We start from the raw sequence: 21,295 nt of genomic DNA, 5'->3' as shown, positions 1-21,295 counted from the left end.
AGCTCTGTCTTAATTTACCTTGCTCATGTGTACAGGTGACTTTCTTAGCTGATAGGGATGTTTTAATGGATGCTTGAGGAATACAGCAGGTGAAGGATGACCTTGTATTCAGATACACAAGTGGAGGGTTAGAGTCCATGTCTTGACACAGGCATCTTCTGTGAGTTTGGGTAAGGTCTTTTCATTGCTTACTAATCTGAGAGATTTGAAATTTATTGTTCACCCATATACTTAGAAGTTGCTGATAGTAGGCAAAATAGGAAAAAAAAGTTGAGTTGTACACTTGTATATCACATTAAGGGCAGTATTTGACCTGTAGCCCACTTGAGCATCTTAAACAGTGATTGTAGGCAGCAGATGGTGAATCTGCTGTAAATCTCCTAGTACTGAGAGGAGAAAGTCCAACACCAACAGGTTTATACATACATTTAGAATTAATGGAGCTCTTTAAAATTGCCAAAATGTGTCCCTGTTATACTGGAGCTGAGAGCTTTCCTGTGTGAAACTTTATGGCGTGTGCAATTTGCCAGATCAGAATATTATTGTGCTAAATCACGAGGGTTCCTTCCAGCTTCAAAAGCTTTATGAAACTTGTTTGTCCTTAGGCCAAGAAAAAAGTGCCTGTATGGAATGAAAAGAAGCTTAACTGATACCATAGAAGAGCAGGGAAGGGGCCAATGGGATCTAAATTACAACAGACCAAAGGGAACGTCAGTGTGAAAAATTGTTTACCTGGGATGGGCTCAGTAGACGCAACCTAGAGAGCTGCCCAAAGCGGAAAGGATATTAAATATTTCAGGAAAAAATTGATTGTGAGGGAAGAACCTGTCAGGCCTTAAAAATAGTGGTCTGCCATGGATGATACTGCGATACAAATCACTTAAATCAAGAAGTGTTGGTGGCTGGAAGCTGAAGTAACAACATATGGTATGAAGGGTTGGGAAACATGCTTTCTGATTTGTGCCTGCATGTGTAGAAATCTCAGCAGAAAGACTTTGAAAGGTGGTGTGACGTACAGACCATATTTTCCCTGGAGAGTTACCAGATTGGCACGGCTTTGGCCCCTCTGTGTGGCTAATGAAGAGCATCTAAAATAACAAAAGGAAAGTGGAAAATGCAGCTCTAGAAAGATTTGTACTTTCTGCCCAGGACTGGAATTTAGAGAAGCTGCAAAGCATTGTAAGGAGAGGCTAGAGGCATCCTAAATGAACAGGGCTTCTTGCTGGGAAGCTTGTATGGAACCTGATGCGGAGGGAACTGGGCGTTGGGTGGGAAGTGGGAAACCGTGCCTCTGTATTTGATGGGGAGAGCTGTGGGCTGGAAACATGAAAGCTAGATGTGTAGCTGGAGGCACAGCCCGGGGCTGCGGGCACAGCGGCAGCAGGGGTGTGCTGCTTGTTGGTGGAAGAGCATGTGGGTATAATGGTCAGTGGCAATGGATGCGAGTGTTACCTGTGGTGCTCAATACTCTTTCAAACCTGAGATTTTAGCCCCTTGTGTCTGAATCTCAGGAGGAATTGAGATGTCAAAGGACATACTCTGCCTTTGAACAGGTAGCTCACAGCAATGTCACCGTTAAGTACGCACAAAATACAGTGGTATTTGGCTTTCTGTTGGGGGGGGGGAGAGGAGGGGGAGCTGTTGTAAGCTTTTTTCCCCCAGCTTTTGTTCCTTTATAGACCAGCTTTGGAACAGATGAAATGATGTACACAACTCCCAACTGCTTCAGAAATAATTACGGAGCCCATTCTGTTGTCCTTCGAAATTGCCATGGGAGTTCTGACTGGAAACAGGCTTGGTCTGCTCAGAGAGAGTGTACTGTGGACTTATTAGAAGAAAAGAAAATTAGAAATTAACGTCCCCCTTTGGAGTCTTATGAGCTGTAACTGTCTGTACACATCCGAGTTTATGACCCTTGTAGTTAGGACCGCTTGTGAAGCGTGTATTTGGAGCTCATTCTCATATGTTCGTCTTGGTTTTAACTATTAAAATTCATTTGTACTGGAGAGGATTTTACTAATAGCTGTTTTTATTAATTGAAAGATTGTTTGCTTTCCTGCTGGGTAGCACATAAGGATTTGGCATCCTTTTTAAAAGCGTCCTTTTTTGGGACATCTCAGTGTCAATGTATCATAAAGAGGAAGGTAACAGCATTTGAAAGTATCCATTTTATTTTCCAGATACAAAGTCACCCGGTCTGCGTTACCTTTCTCCCTTTTGCTATAAATTCTTCCAGGCATGAAATAGCTTGCCAGTTGTTTGTTACACGGAAGCTAATGAATGGTTATCTGTTTATCTCAGGTAATAACGTAGCTGCAAACTGCAATGCACGTGTAAGTAAGCTTACTGTGTAGAATTTCTGCTGTAAGACAGTGTGAAATCAGCTATTGCAGGCCTAATCACGTCATCCTAGTCTGTGCCTTCCATCAGGTCTCTGCAACAGAAACCTCCTTGCCTGCTATCCTGCCCACCATGGAAGCAGTTGGGGCTAGAAAACTTTCCTCAGCTTACAAACGTTTCCAGTCTTGTCCCAAAGTTTTAGTAGCTTTTAACTGCGGGGGTATTGCGACTTCATCTTGTGATGGGTCCTTAATATTCATTCTAACTGGTGGAAGTAAATGACCACCAGTTTCACCCAGGCTTGTTCCTATAAAGTCAAGTTTGTCCTTGACGTATAAACAAAACATTTACTGCTGCTGGGGATGCGAGTTCCCAGTCAGGAAGAACAAAGCCTCTGTGGACTCACTCCTGCAAATATCTGCTCTCAGGACTTGTAATGAAGACAGAGCAGAAAGTTGTTGTATGTCTTCTAGAGTTAGTAATTTCCCAAAATGCATTTTGTTCACTTTTGTTACATTTCTATGCGTATATCTGCTTCTTGTGCCATAAAAAGTGGGAATAATTTTAACTGGAAGAACAGTATGTTCTCCTAAGCTTACTTTATAGCTGAAATAGGAAGCAGTTTTAATAGTCTAATTTCTTTTTTTAGAAGTTGTTTTCAAACTGTTAGCTTAAATGGAAAAAGCAGTCTTGATTTTTATTTTACAGTTACTGATCTATTAAATAAATATGGTGTGCGTTTGGTGGAACAAGCTTTATTATGGTGGTAAGGTGGCTGCTGGCACTGTGTACTACAGTGTAATATGGTGGAGATAGGCCCTGAAACAGTTTGTAACCTGGTGAAATTTACTGTGAGGCTTGGTATACGGTATGGTAATGGCTTCAATATCAGTATTTTCTGGGAAAACCTTCCTCTAAAAATGTTGTAGTTATTGGAACAAGATTTATGACACACTATTTTTTCCTTGCTTCCCATTAGGCTTTTCATCTATTTTGCATATGTGTATGTTCACAAAGGCTCATCAACAGAAAGTTGAGTTTTGATTTATGTCTACAGTAAGCATAAATATTATATGCGATTGTGGTTTCTAACACTGTCCACGAGGAGCAATGCTTCCCAATCGTGAAGTGTAACTATTGCCCAGCCTCATTCAGCCGTGGCAAATGCTTGAAAGCAAATATCCATCCCTCCTCCTCCTGCAGGAAGATTGTGTGCATCTTCATTACACACCAGGACAAGGGGAGATCAGAGCAGTTGCTCTTGCTGTGCTTTGTTTTACTCGCGCACCGAGTGAAGCTGTTCAGGCAGTGCTAAGGTAGGGTGTCCTGGGTGCTCTGTGCAGAGCTTTTTCTGGGTTACAGCCCCAAGTGCCACCAGGAGCTGCGTTCCCTTTTGGTGCTCATGCCCTGTGGCACTGCTGGTGCTTTGCCCCTGGTCGCCTGGCAGCAACACTTGTGGGGTCAGAAGTGGAGCCTGTCCAGGGGTAAGGTGCTGCCTGCCCCAGGGGCTTGGCTTTTAGGGGGCCTGAGGCCAAAGTTATCCCTTTGGGAAGGCGGATGTGTGCTGGCTCGTCCTTTAACAAAACTGTTGCTTCCCGGTGGCTGAGAAGTTGGTTGAAGTCACCTTGCTGCAGGGAGCAGTTGTTCTGGTGAGCACAGGCAGCAGCCCAGTGGCGTGAGCATCTGTGGGGATCAGCATGGTCTGAAGACAACGGGAAGGGGAATGGTTGGGAGAGGCTATTTAAAAGCACCCTTTTGGGTCCTGGTATACAATAAACTCATCTGAAACTAAATTAGGTTATTGGGAGGAGAAAATGTCGCCCCATGAAATATGACTGCTGATTTCTGTACTGGCATGCAGATGGCAGCAGTCATGCCTTTATTTCCAAAAGACTTTCTGCATTGTTTTCCAACACAAATGTTTTACTTATGAGGAGAGGTTGACTTAGGTATGTTTTTAACCTGGGAGTGTAGTCAACGAAAACTTCGGATGGCTGAAATAAAAATGCAAAGAGTAGGAAAAAGTTGTTCTAATAAAAGGTCTCGTTGATAAACAAGAAAATGCTTAACAAACGTGATTTTTATTTTAAACCAATATGGTTGGAGAAAACCTGACATATAACCTTGTTTTGCCTTTGGAGTTAGCCTAACATAAGAATTTTTCAGAAAGCCTAACCTTTTAGTCTACTAAAACCACTATTCGATTTTTCTTTTTTTCCCCGAAGTAACAATTTTTAGCTGCTTTGGTTTTTTTCCACTGCACTCACTTCAGTTGCTCAACATTAAGGAAGTTAAGGAGTCTAAAGAAGCATAGTAGTGAGCTCATTTTTTTAAATTGCATGCTCCAAGAAAAGTTTATCAAAAATTATGCCTTCTTTATGGGTAGCCAAAAGATGGCAGTGAGCTGGTCAGATCCCCCAAGATGCTTTTTTTGCAAGTGGGTACCCATGCACTGCCAAGCTAAGGCTAAGTGTCAAATTCTTCAGATGGGTACACCTATATTCATCCTGGTACTACAACTTTTGGTAACAAACCTGTAAGATTTTTTTGTAAAGAAAAATGGTCTGTGAATATGTGGCTTCCTGTCCACTGCTGTATCTATCTGAATGTGATTTTTGATGTGTTCATTCCAAGTTCTAGATGTACCTGCTTTAGAGAAATGAGTTTTGGATTCATAGAGCTGCAGTGATGCAAGCCTGGTTGCAAGATCCATCCTGACTCAGCAGTAGGGATGGTGGCAATTTAGATATTTACATGCTCAGTGAGGTGCATGGATTTTTCTGTAGTCTTGGGGAGATGGATTGTTCTCTGGATACAACTACAGTGTAGCTAATGCAGGTACTTGGGGGGAGAGGTTGTGTTGGTTTAAAACAAAGCAGCACATGGGTTCTGTCATCAAGATAGTGGAGTCACTGTGTGTTGTTGTCAGCTCAGGTAAATTTGCAAGTTGAATACTTGCATTGCAGGCACATCGTTCTTGTGGGTGAGACTTCTCAAAGTTTTCCCTTCCGGTTCTGCATTGGCTTTCGAACTCCTCCAGAGTTTGAATGTTGGTATCTAGTTCATGTGTTCAAAATATCTTCATCTTGGAAATCTGATTCTTTGTATGGCCTCAAATAATTGGCAAAGCGCATCAAAGCTAGAAAATGTTGAATGGTTTTGATAGTCTGCTTGCCTCTTGCAGTTAGTATTATTTTGTCCTGTTTTCCGTAAGCGTAAGCATTCCTATGAACAGACCCATCCTGAGGTCTAAAACCTCTGTCATAACCTCCTGAACTTTTAGTGTTCTTATGGGTTATTTTCAGCCACTATTTTATTGCCACAAAAAATTGGATAGCTGATGTATTTTTTGCTTGTGTTGTCCCTTGTGTGACATATGGCTTAATAATTTAATCTGCTTGTTTTCTGTGAACTTGTTCTGCTCATCATTTGATAACTATTTCCAGCAGATCTTGATCCAACTTCAATAATTATGAAAGTAGTTCCTATATTTAGAACTACTTGGATGCTTGGAGCCAAACTATAGAAATGCAGACGCAAAATGATGATAATGGAAAAGAAATACTTCAAGTTTAGTGTTTTTGCTGTACTGGTATTCTCTCTCATGAGATGTCTTAGGTTCTTCTTGTAAAGATTTTTGGTTGCTTGTCAGTCTAAATGTCTTAAAATTTTGATCTGAACTTAATAGTGTTAAATACTTGTAGCTGAATGTTGTCCATAACAGTGAGGAAATGCAAGAAGTATCATTGTGTCCTTGACTGGGGCTTCCAGTTCTCTGAAGAAGGGTTAGCCCATGACACATTTGATTGGTTTTGCTCCTATTACGGACATTAAAATCCTGTCAAACAGATGCTTTTTGTTGTAAGTGAACTTAAAATTAATAAATAAATACTAGGATGACTATATTTGCCTTCTGTTGTTTATAATTTCTTCCATGTGTGGATCCTGGTACTTTGCAAAAGGCCAATATGTAGGGAAAACTCTTTACTTTCACCTTTCCTTGTCCTTTTTTTAAATTAGAGATTTAAAACTTCTTTTCTAATTTGCGATAGAATAGGATGTAGCTGACTGTTTTTCTAAGTAGCCATCACATACCGTTATCTATTTTATATTGCATTGAGTTAGCCTAAAACAGAATGCTTATCCATAAATCAAGCTCTTTGTTCCTGATTATTGTGGGCAGTGTTGCAGGGACCGATTCTAATAGAATTTGCAGGGAAGAAGTCAGTGCATTTCTGCAGGGGTCACGGAGAATCTATAAACTCCCACGGGGCAGTTATTGAAGATCTATCTGCATGCAATAGAGCATAGCAGAGCTAAAGCCTTCTACTTAGTGCTTTTTGATGGAACGATTAATTTGATAGTGGTCACCGTGCACTTTACCCTTCTTAGATGGGCTTGGCTGTACAGTCTTAGACAATTATAAGCTTCAAGGTGATTTGAAGATCACAAATAATTCTTCCAAAAAGCTAGTTGGGTATTAATAATGGGAAATTTTGGTGAGGAGGGTGGCCAAGGTGAGTTGGCTTTTTTTTGAGAATTGACTGGAACTAGAAGTGTTGAGGTACTAACAGGCCAACTCCTGTTCTTACCCCTGCCATCAGAGTTGTTCCAAAGAGTGTTTATCAATATGGTGATAGTTGCTTTATATACGTGTGTGTGTGTGTATATATATATCTCTATATAAAACATTACCTCAGCTAGCTTGAGTATTCAGTGCTTTTTACAGTGTGTCAGTGCACAGCTGATCAGCTGTGGTCTGACCTGAAACACAGATGATCTTAGTGTCAAAGCTCATTTACTTTTTCACTGGTCACAGTACAGCAATCCGTGCTCCAAGAAACTCACCCGACTGTGTCATTTGTTACTCTATTAGTGCCTTCATCCTGCGCTGTTGTAGCCAGTGAAAATCTTGTCAAAGACTTCAGTGGTACAAGGGAAGTCCATCACTGAACAAGAGGATGGTATTATACAGTGTAAGTTTTGTCTACTGCACTCAGAACTCATTATTGGTGTAAACTCTAGTTTTTGTTCACAGAAATCTATGGTTTTCCTCCTGTTATTTGCACAGTAAATGTAAATTCAGTATCCTTTAGCCAGTATTTTTACCTGCAGCTGTCAACTCACCTATTAAATATTTTCTACTAGAAAACATTGATGCGTGAATGGTTTTGATATATGCATCCTAAGTACGCTTTCATAAATAGAGTTTTTGTTGTCTTAGAAAATATACTTGAACAGTTGTAACTGTAAATCAAGTATTTGGGAGCTTACTTGATCTCTTCAAGTCATTCAAATAAGAGTTGTTGTATTCTTAATTGCATAGGACGAGCAAATTCTAGGAGTTGAAGATATCCAAGAATGAGTAATTCCATCTTAAAAACATGCTTCTCTAGTACAGAAATGAACTTCAGCTGCTTTTTGGTTTATTTCTTTAAAAGAATTCCAGTTAAATATTATATAATGGCAGAATAAAGCATCCTACCAGTTTGTCTGTTTGCAATTAGTTTGGGGTACACTTAGTATGTTATTTTAATGCTCCACAAATTAATTGTAACGATGTACTGCGTTTAGGATTTGTTTTTCTTGTGAGGATTCTAAAATATTTACATTTCCTCTTGATTTTTCAATGTCATTTCCTTTTCAAAGTCAGTGTCCCTCTTAAAAAAAAAAAAAATATATATATATAAACACCTTCTATAGCATGTAAATATGTTAATGAATTGGTAATCCATTAAGCTTTTATCCTTAGCTAAGGCTCTGATTTTTTTTGGATATCTATTCTGAAGTATTTTACTGAGTCCAGGTCTCAGTTTTAGTTTTCTTCCCACGCACAGTTTTTTTATGTGATGGTTCTATTAAGTACATAATCTTCACTTGAAAATAGTTGTAGCATGTTCTTGTACTGTCATAAAAACAATTGTCTTGGCACTACCTATCATATATTAATCTGTTTAGTATTTTCATGGGATGTATACTTTGGTTTAGGGTTATGTGTTTATATATACCCAGTTTTAGCAGATGACTGTCTGTCTATTTTTTTGGCAATGTCGTTAATTGTTCAGAAGCCTCTTATCCCCAGATCCCATGGTTTCTCAGACGAACCTTGAACATCCGTTTGTAATTCTGTCTTGAACATTGCCAACACAAATTAGTCTTGCAAGCTCGGTTCATATTTTAGCTCAAGTTCATGAGTTTAACAAGAACAATTAATACCAAACTAATGTACTAATCTGGATTTCTACCTTGGGTTTTTGCAAACACAAACCTTGCAGTTTTCAAGTCAGGTAGATAACTGAGTTTCTGCTGTCTCTGGGATGAGACTGCTGATGTCTACTTAACTCATGGGTTAGAATGAGGAATACAGAAAAATCATTTAAAAACTGTGTGTGTTGGAGGGGGATTGATCCATCAGTCCTTTGCATATTGTGCTGCTATAAAAAAAATTAAAAACACAAAAACAAAAAAAATCTCCACCAAATTTATAAATTAAGAGGTCAGTTATTAGTCTTGGTTTTCTATCTTCCATGAAAGGTCTCATCTTCAGCAATGCAACAACCTGTTATCATGCTTGGAGTTTTTTATCAAATTGGATGAAACAGTCACTTCACATGAAGTGCAAACACACAGTCCTGAATCAGCAGATTATTTTATGTCAGCATCTTAATGTGTCGTTTCCCAGTTTAAAAAGGCTTAGTTGGGAAACATCTGCCAGGTCTGCAGCACAAAATGCAGCATAAATGCAAGCTTTTTAGGTTTTGTTAAGGTTTCTCTCTGTGAAGAATTCCTGCAAAATGAAACATACAGTAGATGAACATTTCAAGCAGCAAAATGAGTGAAGTGTAGGGATTACACCTGTACCTGCAGAGCTGCAGAAGGGGTGGGTGCCTGAGCTGTCATGGGGGTGCAGCTCTGAGCTTGGGCATCCTGCAGTGTGTTGCTCCTGGGGTGACGGCAGGCGAGCCCAAATGGTGATGAATTGGGTGCAGTGTGCTCATGAGGCATGGGAGGAGATGGTGATGAGCAACCAATAAGAGGTGAAAAATTGAGGCTAAGAAGAAAGAAAGCCGGGGAGGTTGTGTATATGGATGAAATATAAATATATATATATATATATATGTGTGCATGTACACACTTGAGGAACTTTCATTTTGCAGTCTTAATGAAAGTGAAGTTTTTACAGACCAGTATGTTTGTGACTGATTATTCCTCCCAATGCACTTTCTTGGCTCATTGGTTTGGGGCATGGATGACTCTAGAAACTACAGGAGGTTCATGTTTTTCAAATAGGTGCTGCTGGCATTTCTCTTACTCCGCAAAGCATAGCGCTGCTGTTAATTTTAACAGTATTATTTAATTTGTGCTGAAAAGCAGTATTTCTGATCCATGTTAACAAAAACTCTAGTGCTCTTCCAGCTTTTGCCCATTGCAATAAACCTTCAAAACCTTTGCTCTCTCCCTTTGCTAATAAGGAATAACATTTCTCATTTTCTTGTACCATACTCTACAAAGTCTCATTCCATGGTTGTTGAACTGAAACAAATAGTCTGATTTTGCTCATGACCCATCGCTGAAGCTACAGTATGATGATTAAAGGCTCACATTTCTTGGCCATGGAGAAAATGAGATTTAACTGAAGACTTATAGTGATGTAAACATATACTTATGTTCCAGAAAATGCTAAAATAATAATTTTAGCTGGATAGTCAAGTGAAATCACATCATTTTATAACAAATCCACATCATTTTATAACTCTTCATATTAGTTCAAACCTCACAGTGTCTATGCTGCTTTGAAGTTTCTTTCATACCAGTTGCAGTTTTTCAAATGGAAATGCGTCTGTTTGTGTGTTGTGGCTGGTCCAGTTTGGCAGGAAAGTAGATAACAATCTCTCATGACAAATACTATGGCTTTATAGCTCCTCCCTTTTTTTTCAGTATTAGCTATTCAACCCTGTTTTAAGAAAAAAAGAATCCATGTCTAAGTGTATGGAAGCATGTTGTATGTTGAAATTCCCATGTGTTCATTAAAAATTGATTCCATAAATGGAAATAATAGCTTCAGATTTTTAAAAAGCACTTGGTTCTTTTTCACATGAATGCCACATCATTATTATATTTTGTGAAAAACAGGCCTAGAAATGGAGAAGGCATCGCTTAAAAATACTTGGAATCTTTTATTAAAAATTGAACAAAATTAGCACGTGAGTTATTTGAATTCTGATGGTTACCCTACCCAAGTTTTATCTACGTTTTTCACATTTAGAAGATAATTTATTCCAAACACTATTTTTTTGCAAGTGAGAACTGTGCTTAGTCTCCTAAAATGAAGAGTAATTTCTGGGAGACACTATATTATTCTGAATCTTCCATAGTTGGAATAACTATCTATTATGTGCTTGTCGATTACAGTCAGAAACATAACAGTACTAATACCAGATCTAGTCTGTGAGAAAGGGTTGCCATTTGCAGATATACCGAAGCATGTGCACACCTTCAAACATATCAGTGCTGCTGAAATTTTCAGAATTAATCCCAGCATTAACTGTCTTCCTAGTCAAGCTGTTATTTCTTAACAAGGAAAGCTGTCCTGAAGCTGGTGATGACTTTGAGTCCTAAAACGTACTTATGACTTCGGCCAATGTGTTTTAAAGACCCTTCTGTTGGAAATCAACAAATTTGGAAACCACGAAGGATGTACAGCTTTTCCCTACCTGACTAATTGGTATGTAGAATGGCTGGTGGGGACACTGGGGTGACTTAACCCTAGTGCTCTTGACTATTAAATTATAGGTACTTTTTTCCTGAAAATGTATAGGCATTATTATAGCTGTGTAGGCATTTCTTTTGACTCTTAAAATCCCCTTTAAATGGGAAAGGGAAACTGGGGTGACTAATCTTTGAAACTGAAGAAACATCTATTACACTTTTAGCCATAGGATGTCACCAGAGTACAGAGTACTGTGTAAGTGATGTAGAGTTGATTTACGGCTTTCTTTGGCTGTTTATTTTGGAGGGTGAGAAAAGCAGTCCTGCAGAGCTTTCTCAGATGAGTTGTTGCAGCATCTTGACCAGTGCACCGTGGTTCTGCTAGATTTGCAGTATTGCACAAGACACGGGTTCGGGACCTAGTCCTGCTTCTGTAGGGGCATTCCCACTGGATGGAGTGGGGGCTGAAATGAACGAGAAGTAAACACATGCCACTGCATAGTACAGCGTTGGTATTTCTGTGCTATTGTTACAGTGGACTGTTTCTCAGAGGTCTTGGAAGCAACTTGTGTCTCTGGAGTATGGTTTGATTATTTTGGGTGGTCCTGTGTAGAACTAGGAGTTGGACAGGTTGATCCTTGTGGGTGCTTCCAGCTCAGGATGCTCTATGAGGGGAGTCAGAAGGGAAGATGCGTCTGTTTCCATCCAGAATCTGTTGGAGAAAGGATTGAGGTGTGACATCAGGGATTTTATTTAAGCAGTTGATAGGAAGAAACTTTGTACAATGCTCTCAAATCAAGTTGTTTGAATATGGTCCCTCTGATACGAAGTGAAAATTACTGTAAGAAGTGTAAAATGGAAAATCGTTATAGTAGTGACTAAGTAAGAGTATTTGGTACTGTGCTGTATATGTGAAAGTCCACTCCTTACAGGCATTTCCAAGCTACATCTTGTGTTGTTCTTGGCCAGAAATTATTGGCAGATAAAAACATTTTGGGGCTGATGGGGAATCAAGTGAGACTTCTCTAAGCAAAAAAATCAAGTCCCCTTTTATCTAGAAAATGGGAAAGAAAATCTGAAACGGGAAAGTCATTGAAGCATGAGGAAATTAGGGAAAAAATATGATCGGTGGCAAGAAAACAAATGTGTTAGGCTGGAGATAACAATGACAGGAAAGTGTCTGAAATACAGAAGATTTGAAGAGAAGTACATGTTTAAAAAAAGTTGGAAGGTGTGTATTTTTGACAGTTTAAGAGACCCTTCGTTCAGCTCAACTCCAAAAGTGGATAGGCAGATACTTGTAAGTTTGTTTAGTGTTTGTAGGTCTACTAAAAGTTATCTTTCCTCAGGTTTCACTAGTGCCTCTCAGTGGTATGGAATTGCTTAGGAGAGCAAACAGCAGTCCTGTCAGGAGTAGTCTGCAGTTTTGCTAGGCTGAGTTTAGACTTGGCATTAGAAGTGCTTTTGTCTGTGCAGAATTGCTGCCTGAGGAAAACTTACAGAATGACAGAGAAGTTTGAGTAGGAAGGGACCTTAAAGATCACTTGGTTGCAACCCCCTGCCATGGGCAGGGACACCTCCCACCAGACCAGGTTGCCCAAAGCCCCATCCAGCCTGGCCTTGAACACCTCCAGGGATGGGGAATCCACAGCTTCTCTGGGCAACCTCTGCCAGGGCCTCACCACCCTCTGAGGGAAGGATTACTTCCTAATATCGAATTCTATCCTTTTTAAGTTTAAAACCATTACTCTTTGTCCTATCACCACACTTCCTTACAGAGAGTCCCTCTCCTCAAGTGCCACATTGGTACAATTTCTTTGTTTGGAATATTTTAGGTTTTTGTTCAGCACTTTCCAGATGTGTTCCATCAGGAATGAGGGGACTTCTAGATGTATCAGTTCATATTTGGAAATGGAAGATGTAAAAAGCCTCTAAAACTGTGTTCTGGAAATGTAAATATGGGCAAGAAGAGAAAGATACTCTTCCGTGAGAGAGTCAGAGAGGTTTAAATTTCACTGAATCATAGATCCATATGATCCAAGAGGCAAATACTAGCTGGAAGAAAATATTTACTGTAATATATTTCAGAGTAACCACATTGTTTTTCTTGAATGTTGACCTATGGACACTGTATTTGTCATTTTTATCAGGGAAAAAATGAAAGATGGGATGTTTTGTAATGCTTGTGGCTGCATTGGATTGTAACCACATGGTCAAGAAATGAGCCTTTGAAAGTATTGCTTGTGACTTTTCTTTTGCATGTTTTTCAGTTGTACATACGACCTTTTGTTATTGTGAAATATAATCTTAGTTTTCGTCAGTTTTTGGCATTTTTATTTAATTAAAATTCCAAGGTGTAATGAAGGTACTGTGTGACTGAAGTTAATCAGTTTAAGCCTTAAATTGCTGAAGGCATGTTGGCATGCCATCTGCAGGCAAACACTGAAGATTGCCTTCGTTTGAGGGAAACAGTGTCAAAGTAGCTTTGCAGGGCAAGTAGGCTTAGGAGGCAATTTGAAACAGTTTGCCTTGTGCTCTCAAAGCCAAATTTTCTTGTGTTTCTGCATCACTGCTCTCAGTTGGGGATAATCACTGTGTTTGCACACAACTATTGATTTTTGTTGTGATAGCATTTGTTTTATTCATCTTTCCCTTTGATAAACTGGATGCGCGTGCGTGTATATATATATGTATTTATATAAAAGGTAGAAGTTCTTTGATTTTAAAGCTAGTTTGTCTTCTAGAATAAAAAGGGGCTGTTTTGGGAGATACTGATTGCTTCTCCTGAATGATATTTTCAGGTAGAAGGATCAGAATGTGGCCTTGTACTACTGAAATTGCAACTTCTGGAGCTTTCTCTTTGCTTTTAGTAGACCTATTTTCCTGTACCTTTTTTCTGTACATCCTTGAATTGGTTAGGATCAGATGTAAAAATTCAGTGAGGAAGTAGGATTCCAAATACAGACTAAATTTCTTGCCTGCTGAAGGTGTTAACTGTAAGATATTTGTTGGAAAGGGTTGTATCTGAAACATGTTATCAGGTACCAGCTCAACATCAAGTTGTATAATTTTCTGTTCTTGGTTATATCAGAATAAGTACTGTACTTCCAGTAGCTGTGTTTTCAGGAAAGTACTTTTTTCTCCTCTGTAACAAAAGGAGAATCTTCCACTTGTGGCTCTAGATAACTTCTTTCAATTTCAGTGAAGAATCTTAGACCATTCTGTGAGCATTGGATATTTTAAAAGATACTTCACCCTTTATTTAAAAGATGTAAAAATAACTTTTTCTTATCAAAAGTTAGCAATGCTACTACTACGACATGAGCACAAAGATTAACTTCTACATGACAGCAAATGAAAATCTACCCAATGGGATATCTTATTGTTGCTTCAGCCATGGCTATGTCAAATCCCAAAAGAAGAAAAAAGCTAAATATCCAGCATAAATCATATATGAAAACATGATTCTGGAACAAAGAAATGATTGTAGACTACAACAGTTTTATTTGGAAAGTATTTTTTAGAATTTTTGGACCAGGCGTTCTTCAGAAGAATCAAGTTGCAAGAAAAGAATTAAGGGAGATAATAGCAGATGCACAGAAGTAGACAAGGAATACCATCCAGAACACCTGGTTTGTTGAAGTAATATGACCCAGCATGTTTATCACCTACTTAGGGTATATGTTTAAGCCAAATAAAGGTAGCATATATGTAAAGATGATAGTTGTAAAATCTGAACAGAATCGAGGCTCATTCTAAGCTGAAGGGTGCTCTCTCCCCTCATCTATCTGAACTCTGTTTTTTGTGTGTAGAAAGTATCCCAAAACAGTGTTAAATACAAGAATGGCTGTAACAAGAATTACAGAAAATAGCAGAGAATGTGACCAGTTGAGGTGGCACGTGAGGCTTCAGAAGCCAAGACTTAAGCAGTGGGAAGATTACTTGGTATGTCAAATAAGCTGTATTTTTGTTTGTGTTACTAGGTGGTTTGCACGAGAGCACAGGTGTCTGAACTTTTGCCACAAGCCAAGCGCTTTGGTTATTTGTGTTTTCTCCCTTTTCTTTCCTGGGCAATGTAATACCACTTCTTTAGTGTGTTCAGGTGTAAAGTAGATGATCATTGTACTTGGAAATAAGTGTTTTTTCATATATGAAAGGTCTTTCTTAGATTTCACTTGAATAGATGAGTCTGACAGTTAGTTGTGGTTACCATGTTTTAATTTAAACATTGGGCATTCTCACTACCCCTTGAAAAGCTACTTCTCCCTAGTGCTGCTCCTATGTTAAAATTAATTCATATGCTTTCCTAATGAAGTGTGCAAGTGGGGCATTTTATGGCATTTTTGTATGACTTGTAGGGCATGGATTTCAAAGTATTCTTGCTCATAGTATGTGTGTAGGCTCCAGAGGTGGGATGAGACCTCAGCAGCCTCATAAGTAGGGACCACAGGGCAGGTGAACTGGTGGCTTCTCATCCACCAGTGTGTCTCTGATGGCAGAACGGGCCTGAGGCCATGGAGGGAAGGGGAAGCTGCATGAAGGTGGTGCCCTGGGCTTGGGTCACTGCCCTTATTGCTTGCCAAGGGCTTGGATTTGGGGTGTGCCGGGGCTTGGCAGGCCATGGGAGTGTTATCCCCTGCCCAGGCCTTCCCCCGGCACCCTTTGTCATTGTCACCAGAGCCATGCTATTGGTTTTGGTGTGCTGGCGATGCCCCCATCATCGCTAGTGCCCGTGCAGATGATCAGCTGTGCTGTACCATGGCATTACCTGTATGCTGGGAGAGAGGGGAGGAAGGAAAGTGGTAACTGCACTGTATGTAACCCCGCTGCTCCCAGATCTACCAAGTTAAAAATGCTGTTTGTTATTAGCATCTTTAGTTTTATTACTGGAAGACAAAAATGTACTAGTAGAATGATGATGTATTTGTTTATTGTGGGTATCGATTGCTTTCACTTTGTGATGGGTCTGAAATGCACGCACTTAAAAAAATCCAAGTAGGCATCATGCACTTGATGTGTTCGACTGAATCAAAGGTCCGATAATTTGTTCAGGAAATTAGCTCTACATGACATGCATCTGAAAGAGCATCTCTTTTGCAACGTGTATTGTAGAGCAGGATTATTAACTGAAAAACAGTATCAACAACAAAAATGCAGTAGGAAATTTGCATGAGATTACCCTTTTGTCCTGCAAGCTGTGGAAGCATCAGAAGTGTGAATAAATTGTACACCAAGGAGTGGTGAGAGTAGCCTGGTAATCAAATGTTGTGTTACATCTAACACTTGTCTGGTGAGTGGGGGCTGAAAGTCAAGTGCCTGCAATCACCAGAGAAGTGTGGATGCATTTTCATTATAAATTAAGTAGCCTAATCGTGTTTGGTTGGGTTTCAGTGTTTTTTAATTATATTAGGCTCTTCCCCAGCAAACAAAAATAATACCATTCACTGGGGCCAGGTTGTTATTGGAGTGCTTTGATTGACTGCTCATTTGATGTTTTCAGAAGGGCAAGGTGTGGTGTTGGTAGGGCCTCTGCAGCCTGACTCAGGTGGATCACATCAGCTGAGATGCCATTCATACCCTGGAGGTAGCCTGATGTTATCTCTGGGTGATATTTACAAGTGATGGGAAATGCACAGCTGTATTTGACAGTGACTTTGTTTCAATAAAGTCTGTAACAGTTTTAGGTTGGAAATTAGGAGACATTTCTTCTCAGAAAGAGCAGTCAGGCATTGGAAAGGGTTGCCCAAGGAGGTGGTGGCGTCATTGTCTCTGGGGGTGTTTAAGGAAAGGTTGGGCCTGGTGTTTAGAGACATGGTTTAGTGGGTGACATTGGTAGTAGGGTGATGGTTGGACTAGATGATCTTGAAGGTCTTTTCCAACCTTAATGATTCTATGGTTCTAAAATATTGAGAACTACAGGAATAAACTAGGCAAATTACCCCATTTTTAAAGTGTTCTAGAACATACAAATCATGTGTACATCAATTTTATTCTTGAATTCTTTTATTCAGGTTAAGTGTGTTAGATCATGCTCTTTTTCATTTAAAATGTCATGTTGCAAGACCCATGGATGCTCTAAGATCTTTATTTTAGTCTACAAGGACAGGACTGGGGGTGGGAAAAAGCAACAATTTTATCAGTAGTTGCAGCATTTAAGTCTGTAAGTGCCATCCTACGTCTGCTTGTCATTCAGAGAAACCCCAAAAGATGAATGGATTGTTCATTTGTTATGCAGTGCCAGCAGGGAGCCACCTTATTCAAATAATCTGACTGGTAGTGTCAGTCTGGCAAAACTCCAAGTTTTGAGGGTTGGTCACTAGATTTTTGTGTGTATTCGTTTGTTACTGCAGCATTGTGAACTCTGTGGGGAAAAAGGATACAAAGGATCTAATCCTGTAAAGTACTGAAACTCCAGCAGGTGCTGAAGGAGTTCGGTGCTTTGTGGCAACAGGTCTGCTAATTGTAAGACAAAACAAAGAGCAAGTAAGTGTTCGCGACTTCACATCAACGATCCCAGTAAATCCTGGCATCTCTTAAAGTATACCAAGGCAAGGCCTGGTTGCAGTTTATTAATGTTGTCAGATTTAGTCTCCTGATGGAAGGATGTGAAATCAGTAGGGGGAGAGTTCTTCAGTACTTACGGACATTCATTCACTTAAGTTCTGGCTGCAGAAAGTCAGAATTACTCTGCTCCGGGAATCTGTGTTCTACTGGTTGATGCTCTGCCAGATTGGTACTTTAATGTGTATGTGACTGACATTGGAAATGCTGCGTTAGCTAAATCCTAACTTGCATTTAGATGGATAGTATTTAGAATAAAAAAGTCTTAAACGTTTTGCTCAGTCATTCTGCAGCAAATAGCAACAATTGAAGTCTGATGGAGTGTGCTAGAATAGGTGTAAAATATTGAGTATGAAGAAGGTATCAAGAAAGAGTTTGGAAGATCCTTCATGCCTTTCTGTGATTCTGTAAAGCTACGTGAAGTAGAACTATAGAGAAAAGCAGAGGTGACCTGCAGAGTGGCAGTCTTGAAGGTTATGGCCATGCAGATGGACAGCTGAACATCAAACCAAAGCTCTAGATGTTTTGTTTTCTCTTTTAATCTTGGTTGGTAGGCAGATTTTTTTTAGAGATAGCACTGCCAATGATGAATCTGATTTGGAAAGTTCGTTGGCAGAAAGGTAACAAAGCAAATTAAAATTCTTGTAGCGTTGTCTTTCAGCAATTTGAAAGGTCTAGCTTCAGAAAAGTGTTCGTCTATGCTGTTAATTGAAAAACATCTAGAAAGAAGGTGCGAGTGGTATCTTAAAAAATGATTCTTTTTGTCCCTGATGGAATATGCTGCTCAGTATTAAAAATGTGTGTCAAAACTTGTCTTGGTGGGAATTAAGTTGTGTGTGTTGTTTGTGAGCATTTACTTATACCTGGACTGCTTCTGATATCCAAATCAATGAGCAGTTCCAAACAGCATTTCTATTCGTTTTCTGTTGTCTACAGTAATTTTTCTAATGCAGCGTATTTTTCCCCAAATAACTCTGATGTGCACTTCTAATCTGGAATGGTAAATACAGTCCTCTGTCATAGGCTGGCTAAAGGTCTGTCATTGCTCAACCTTGAAAATGAAGCAGCTCTCCCTGGCTGGCAAAATGAAGATTTCAGACTGGTTTCTATCTCTGAATTGCCCTCAGGGATTTTACCTTAAAATCACAAACCTATTATGCATGCACAAGGTTTTAGATTCGGTTTACAGGAATCTAAGAGTTGCTTGTTTTTTTTATCGGTCTCCAGGACTCACTTTGCAGGCAGGAAGATAAGGGAGGCGATAGCAAACACATGCTTAAATATGAAGTATTTCTAAATTACATTTAAGCTGGTAGTTAACAGGAATATGTGAAGAATTTTGTGCAACACAATAGTGATTTTCATACAGTAGGTATTAAAGATTGTTACTGCTTCTAATGATCTGTACATTCAATTTTCTACAGGAAGCTGAGGGGATGGGAGCATCAAAATCTGTCATGTTTACACTGGTCTGAAATCTTTTTTTTACTTGAACCAAAAATATTTTCTGAAGACAGAAATTTTTGCTGACAAGTCAACCTCAGACTCAATGAAGTAATAATTTGATGTCACAACTGCAGTTTCAGAGTAAGGTCTTGTTTAAGACAGGTAATGGCACTTGCTGCAAGACCCAAGACCATTAACAAATATATTTTCTACCTGTTATGCTCAGCTCCAGTTATAATGTCTAGTTATATATCTACAAAATCAAACTCATTGGGATTGTAGCTGTATGGCACAAAAAAAGCATGTTTGATATTTCTGCTGTGGATCCAAAGTGGCCCCAGGTATACTGAGTCCTATGTGTAAAGGATTGTGCAAATAACTTTGTATTTAAGTGTGCCGTTTCTTCTCATGCTACAATGCGTTTTAGATTACTCTTTTCTTTTTTCCCCTTTTATTCCAGATACTTTTCTTGCCTTGGAATATTTGAAAACTGTCAGTTATGTAAGAAAGATAAATATAAAACTGTTTGTATTTATAACTGATTTTCTTTTTTTTCAAACAGGAATGAACATCTGCACAGATGCTCTCAGTGCAAGGTTGCTAAATACTGTGGTAAATCTTGTCAGGTAAGATGAAAAATGACAGCTATAAAGTACTGAAGAAAAACAAGCATTTGAATACTTAATTTACAGGGTCTCCATACATTTTCCACACTGTCACACCTCCAAATCTTTTTGTTTGTAGTTACAGATGGAGAGTAAACACGTTGCCTTGTTTTATTTTAAATATTCTCATAGTTACGAATACAAGATTGACAAATATAATATTGTAATCAGAGATAAAGAAAGAACCAAGATGAAATGTGTGGTGTTTGGCTATGCTTGGTTGGAGGGGGAAGAAGACTTCTGGTTGCAGACTGAAGTTTCTAAGCCAATTTTTCAGTAAAACAATTTGTATTTCAAGAATAATCTTTTCCATGTTAAAGTATGTTCTCTCTTTTTTAAGAGGAAGAAAGCTGTGAGAATCTGCAGAGAAGAGAGCCTTGGGCAAAACTGTAGCTCTGAGGAGGGTATTACAAAGACAGAGCCAGGCTTTTCACAGCGATGGGTGGTGGGATAACAAGGGACAATGGAAATAAGCTCAAGGAAGAGTGCTTCAGGTGCGATATAAGGAAAAGCTTTTTCACCTTGAGGACAGCCAAGAAATAGAACAGGCTGGCTAGGGTAGTTGTGCCATCTGTGTGTTTGGAGGGTTTCAAGACCCTGCTGGACAAAGCTCTGAGCGGGGTCTGACCCTGGAGCTGATCCTGTTTTGTCACTAGGAATCTCCAGAGATCCCTTCCAATTGTAATTATCCTATGATTTTATCCTATGAAACCGTTCTTAATGGTGTTCAACCCTAAAATTTTAGCTTTTCTATTTGTCTTGTTTTGTCACTGGAGCTTGTGCACAGAAGTTGGCAGGACATGGTATCAAATGGTCACACAGGGGTAGGTGACTGCATAAGGTGGGATATGATATAGAACCTGGCACCTGAGATTGAAACCGTATGGTTTGCCTTATAGAACCCTTGAGTTTTTACATCATTCCTCTTAGCATTGCATGGTAATTTGGTTGTTTTTCCTAAATAGAGAAAAGTGAAGAAAGACAACTAATGGTCGAAATGAAATAGTAGTGATACTTTATCAAAGGTATAGGGATTTAACTTCCGTCATTGACCTTCAAATGATCCTTTCACATCTTATGTGCTTCAGAAACAATTCTGCCTTAGTATGATATGCAACGTTCCCAACAGGCCAGAAACCCCTCCTTTTTGGGATTAAAACATATGGAGGTAGAAAGGAGAAAGATATGTCATCTTGATTCATTGTACAGCAAATGCGTGCAATGTACATTAGGTGCTTACTGTAGCATCAATAATAATGCCACAAGTAGATTTATTGCAGAAAAATATGACTGAAGAATATAAAAGACCAGAGTTATTTGTAAGGTAAGTTCAAAACAAATGTGTCAGGAGAGTCTTTGGGAAATCTTCTGTTGGCAAGTCTAATGTGAAATGAGACAGCATGCAGCGCTCCCTGTGCTGGCACTGACCTGCATGAGCAAACCTGCAAGGTGTAACGCAATAGCCTCTTCTAGCCTAAGTTGTAATAGCAGTGAAACTAGGAAATGGGGCTCCCTTTGGGAAAACAATTATGTGAACACACTTCAAAGATTTGCACTAGATCGTCTGAAGTCAT

At 39.3% G+C, this 21,295-nt stretch overlaps 1 protein-coding gene across 6 annotated transcripts in view; it reads left to right on the top strand.

Moving 5' to 3' along the window:
- Positions 1-21,295, top strand: part of SMYD3 (SET and MYND domain containing 3) — a 384,781-nt gene that overhangs the window by 9,435 nt on the left and 354,051 nt on the right. For all 6 annotated transcript variants that reach the window (XM_040551207.1, XM_040551201.1, XM_040551204.1 and 3 more), the window contains exon 2: positions 19,619-19,682. In XM_040551207.1, the coding sequence (XP_040407141.1) occupies positions 19,619-19,682 (64 nt within the window). The remainder of the gene's footprint in view (positions 1-19,618; positions 19,683-21,295) is intronic.

The sequence above is a fragment of the Cygnus olor genome, chromosome 3 (assembly GCF_009769625.2).
Source record: "Cygnus olor isolate bCygOlo1 chromosome 3, bCygOlo1.pri.v2, whole genome shotgun sequence".
Lineage (NCBI taxonomy): Eukaryota > Metazoa > Chordata > Aves > Anseriformes > Anatidae > Cygnus > Cygnus olor.
Note: the sequence above shows the minus strand (reverse complement) of the source record. Positions and strands in the feature narration are given on the sequence as shown.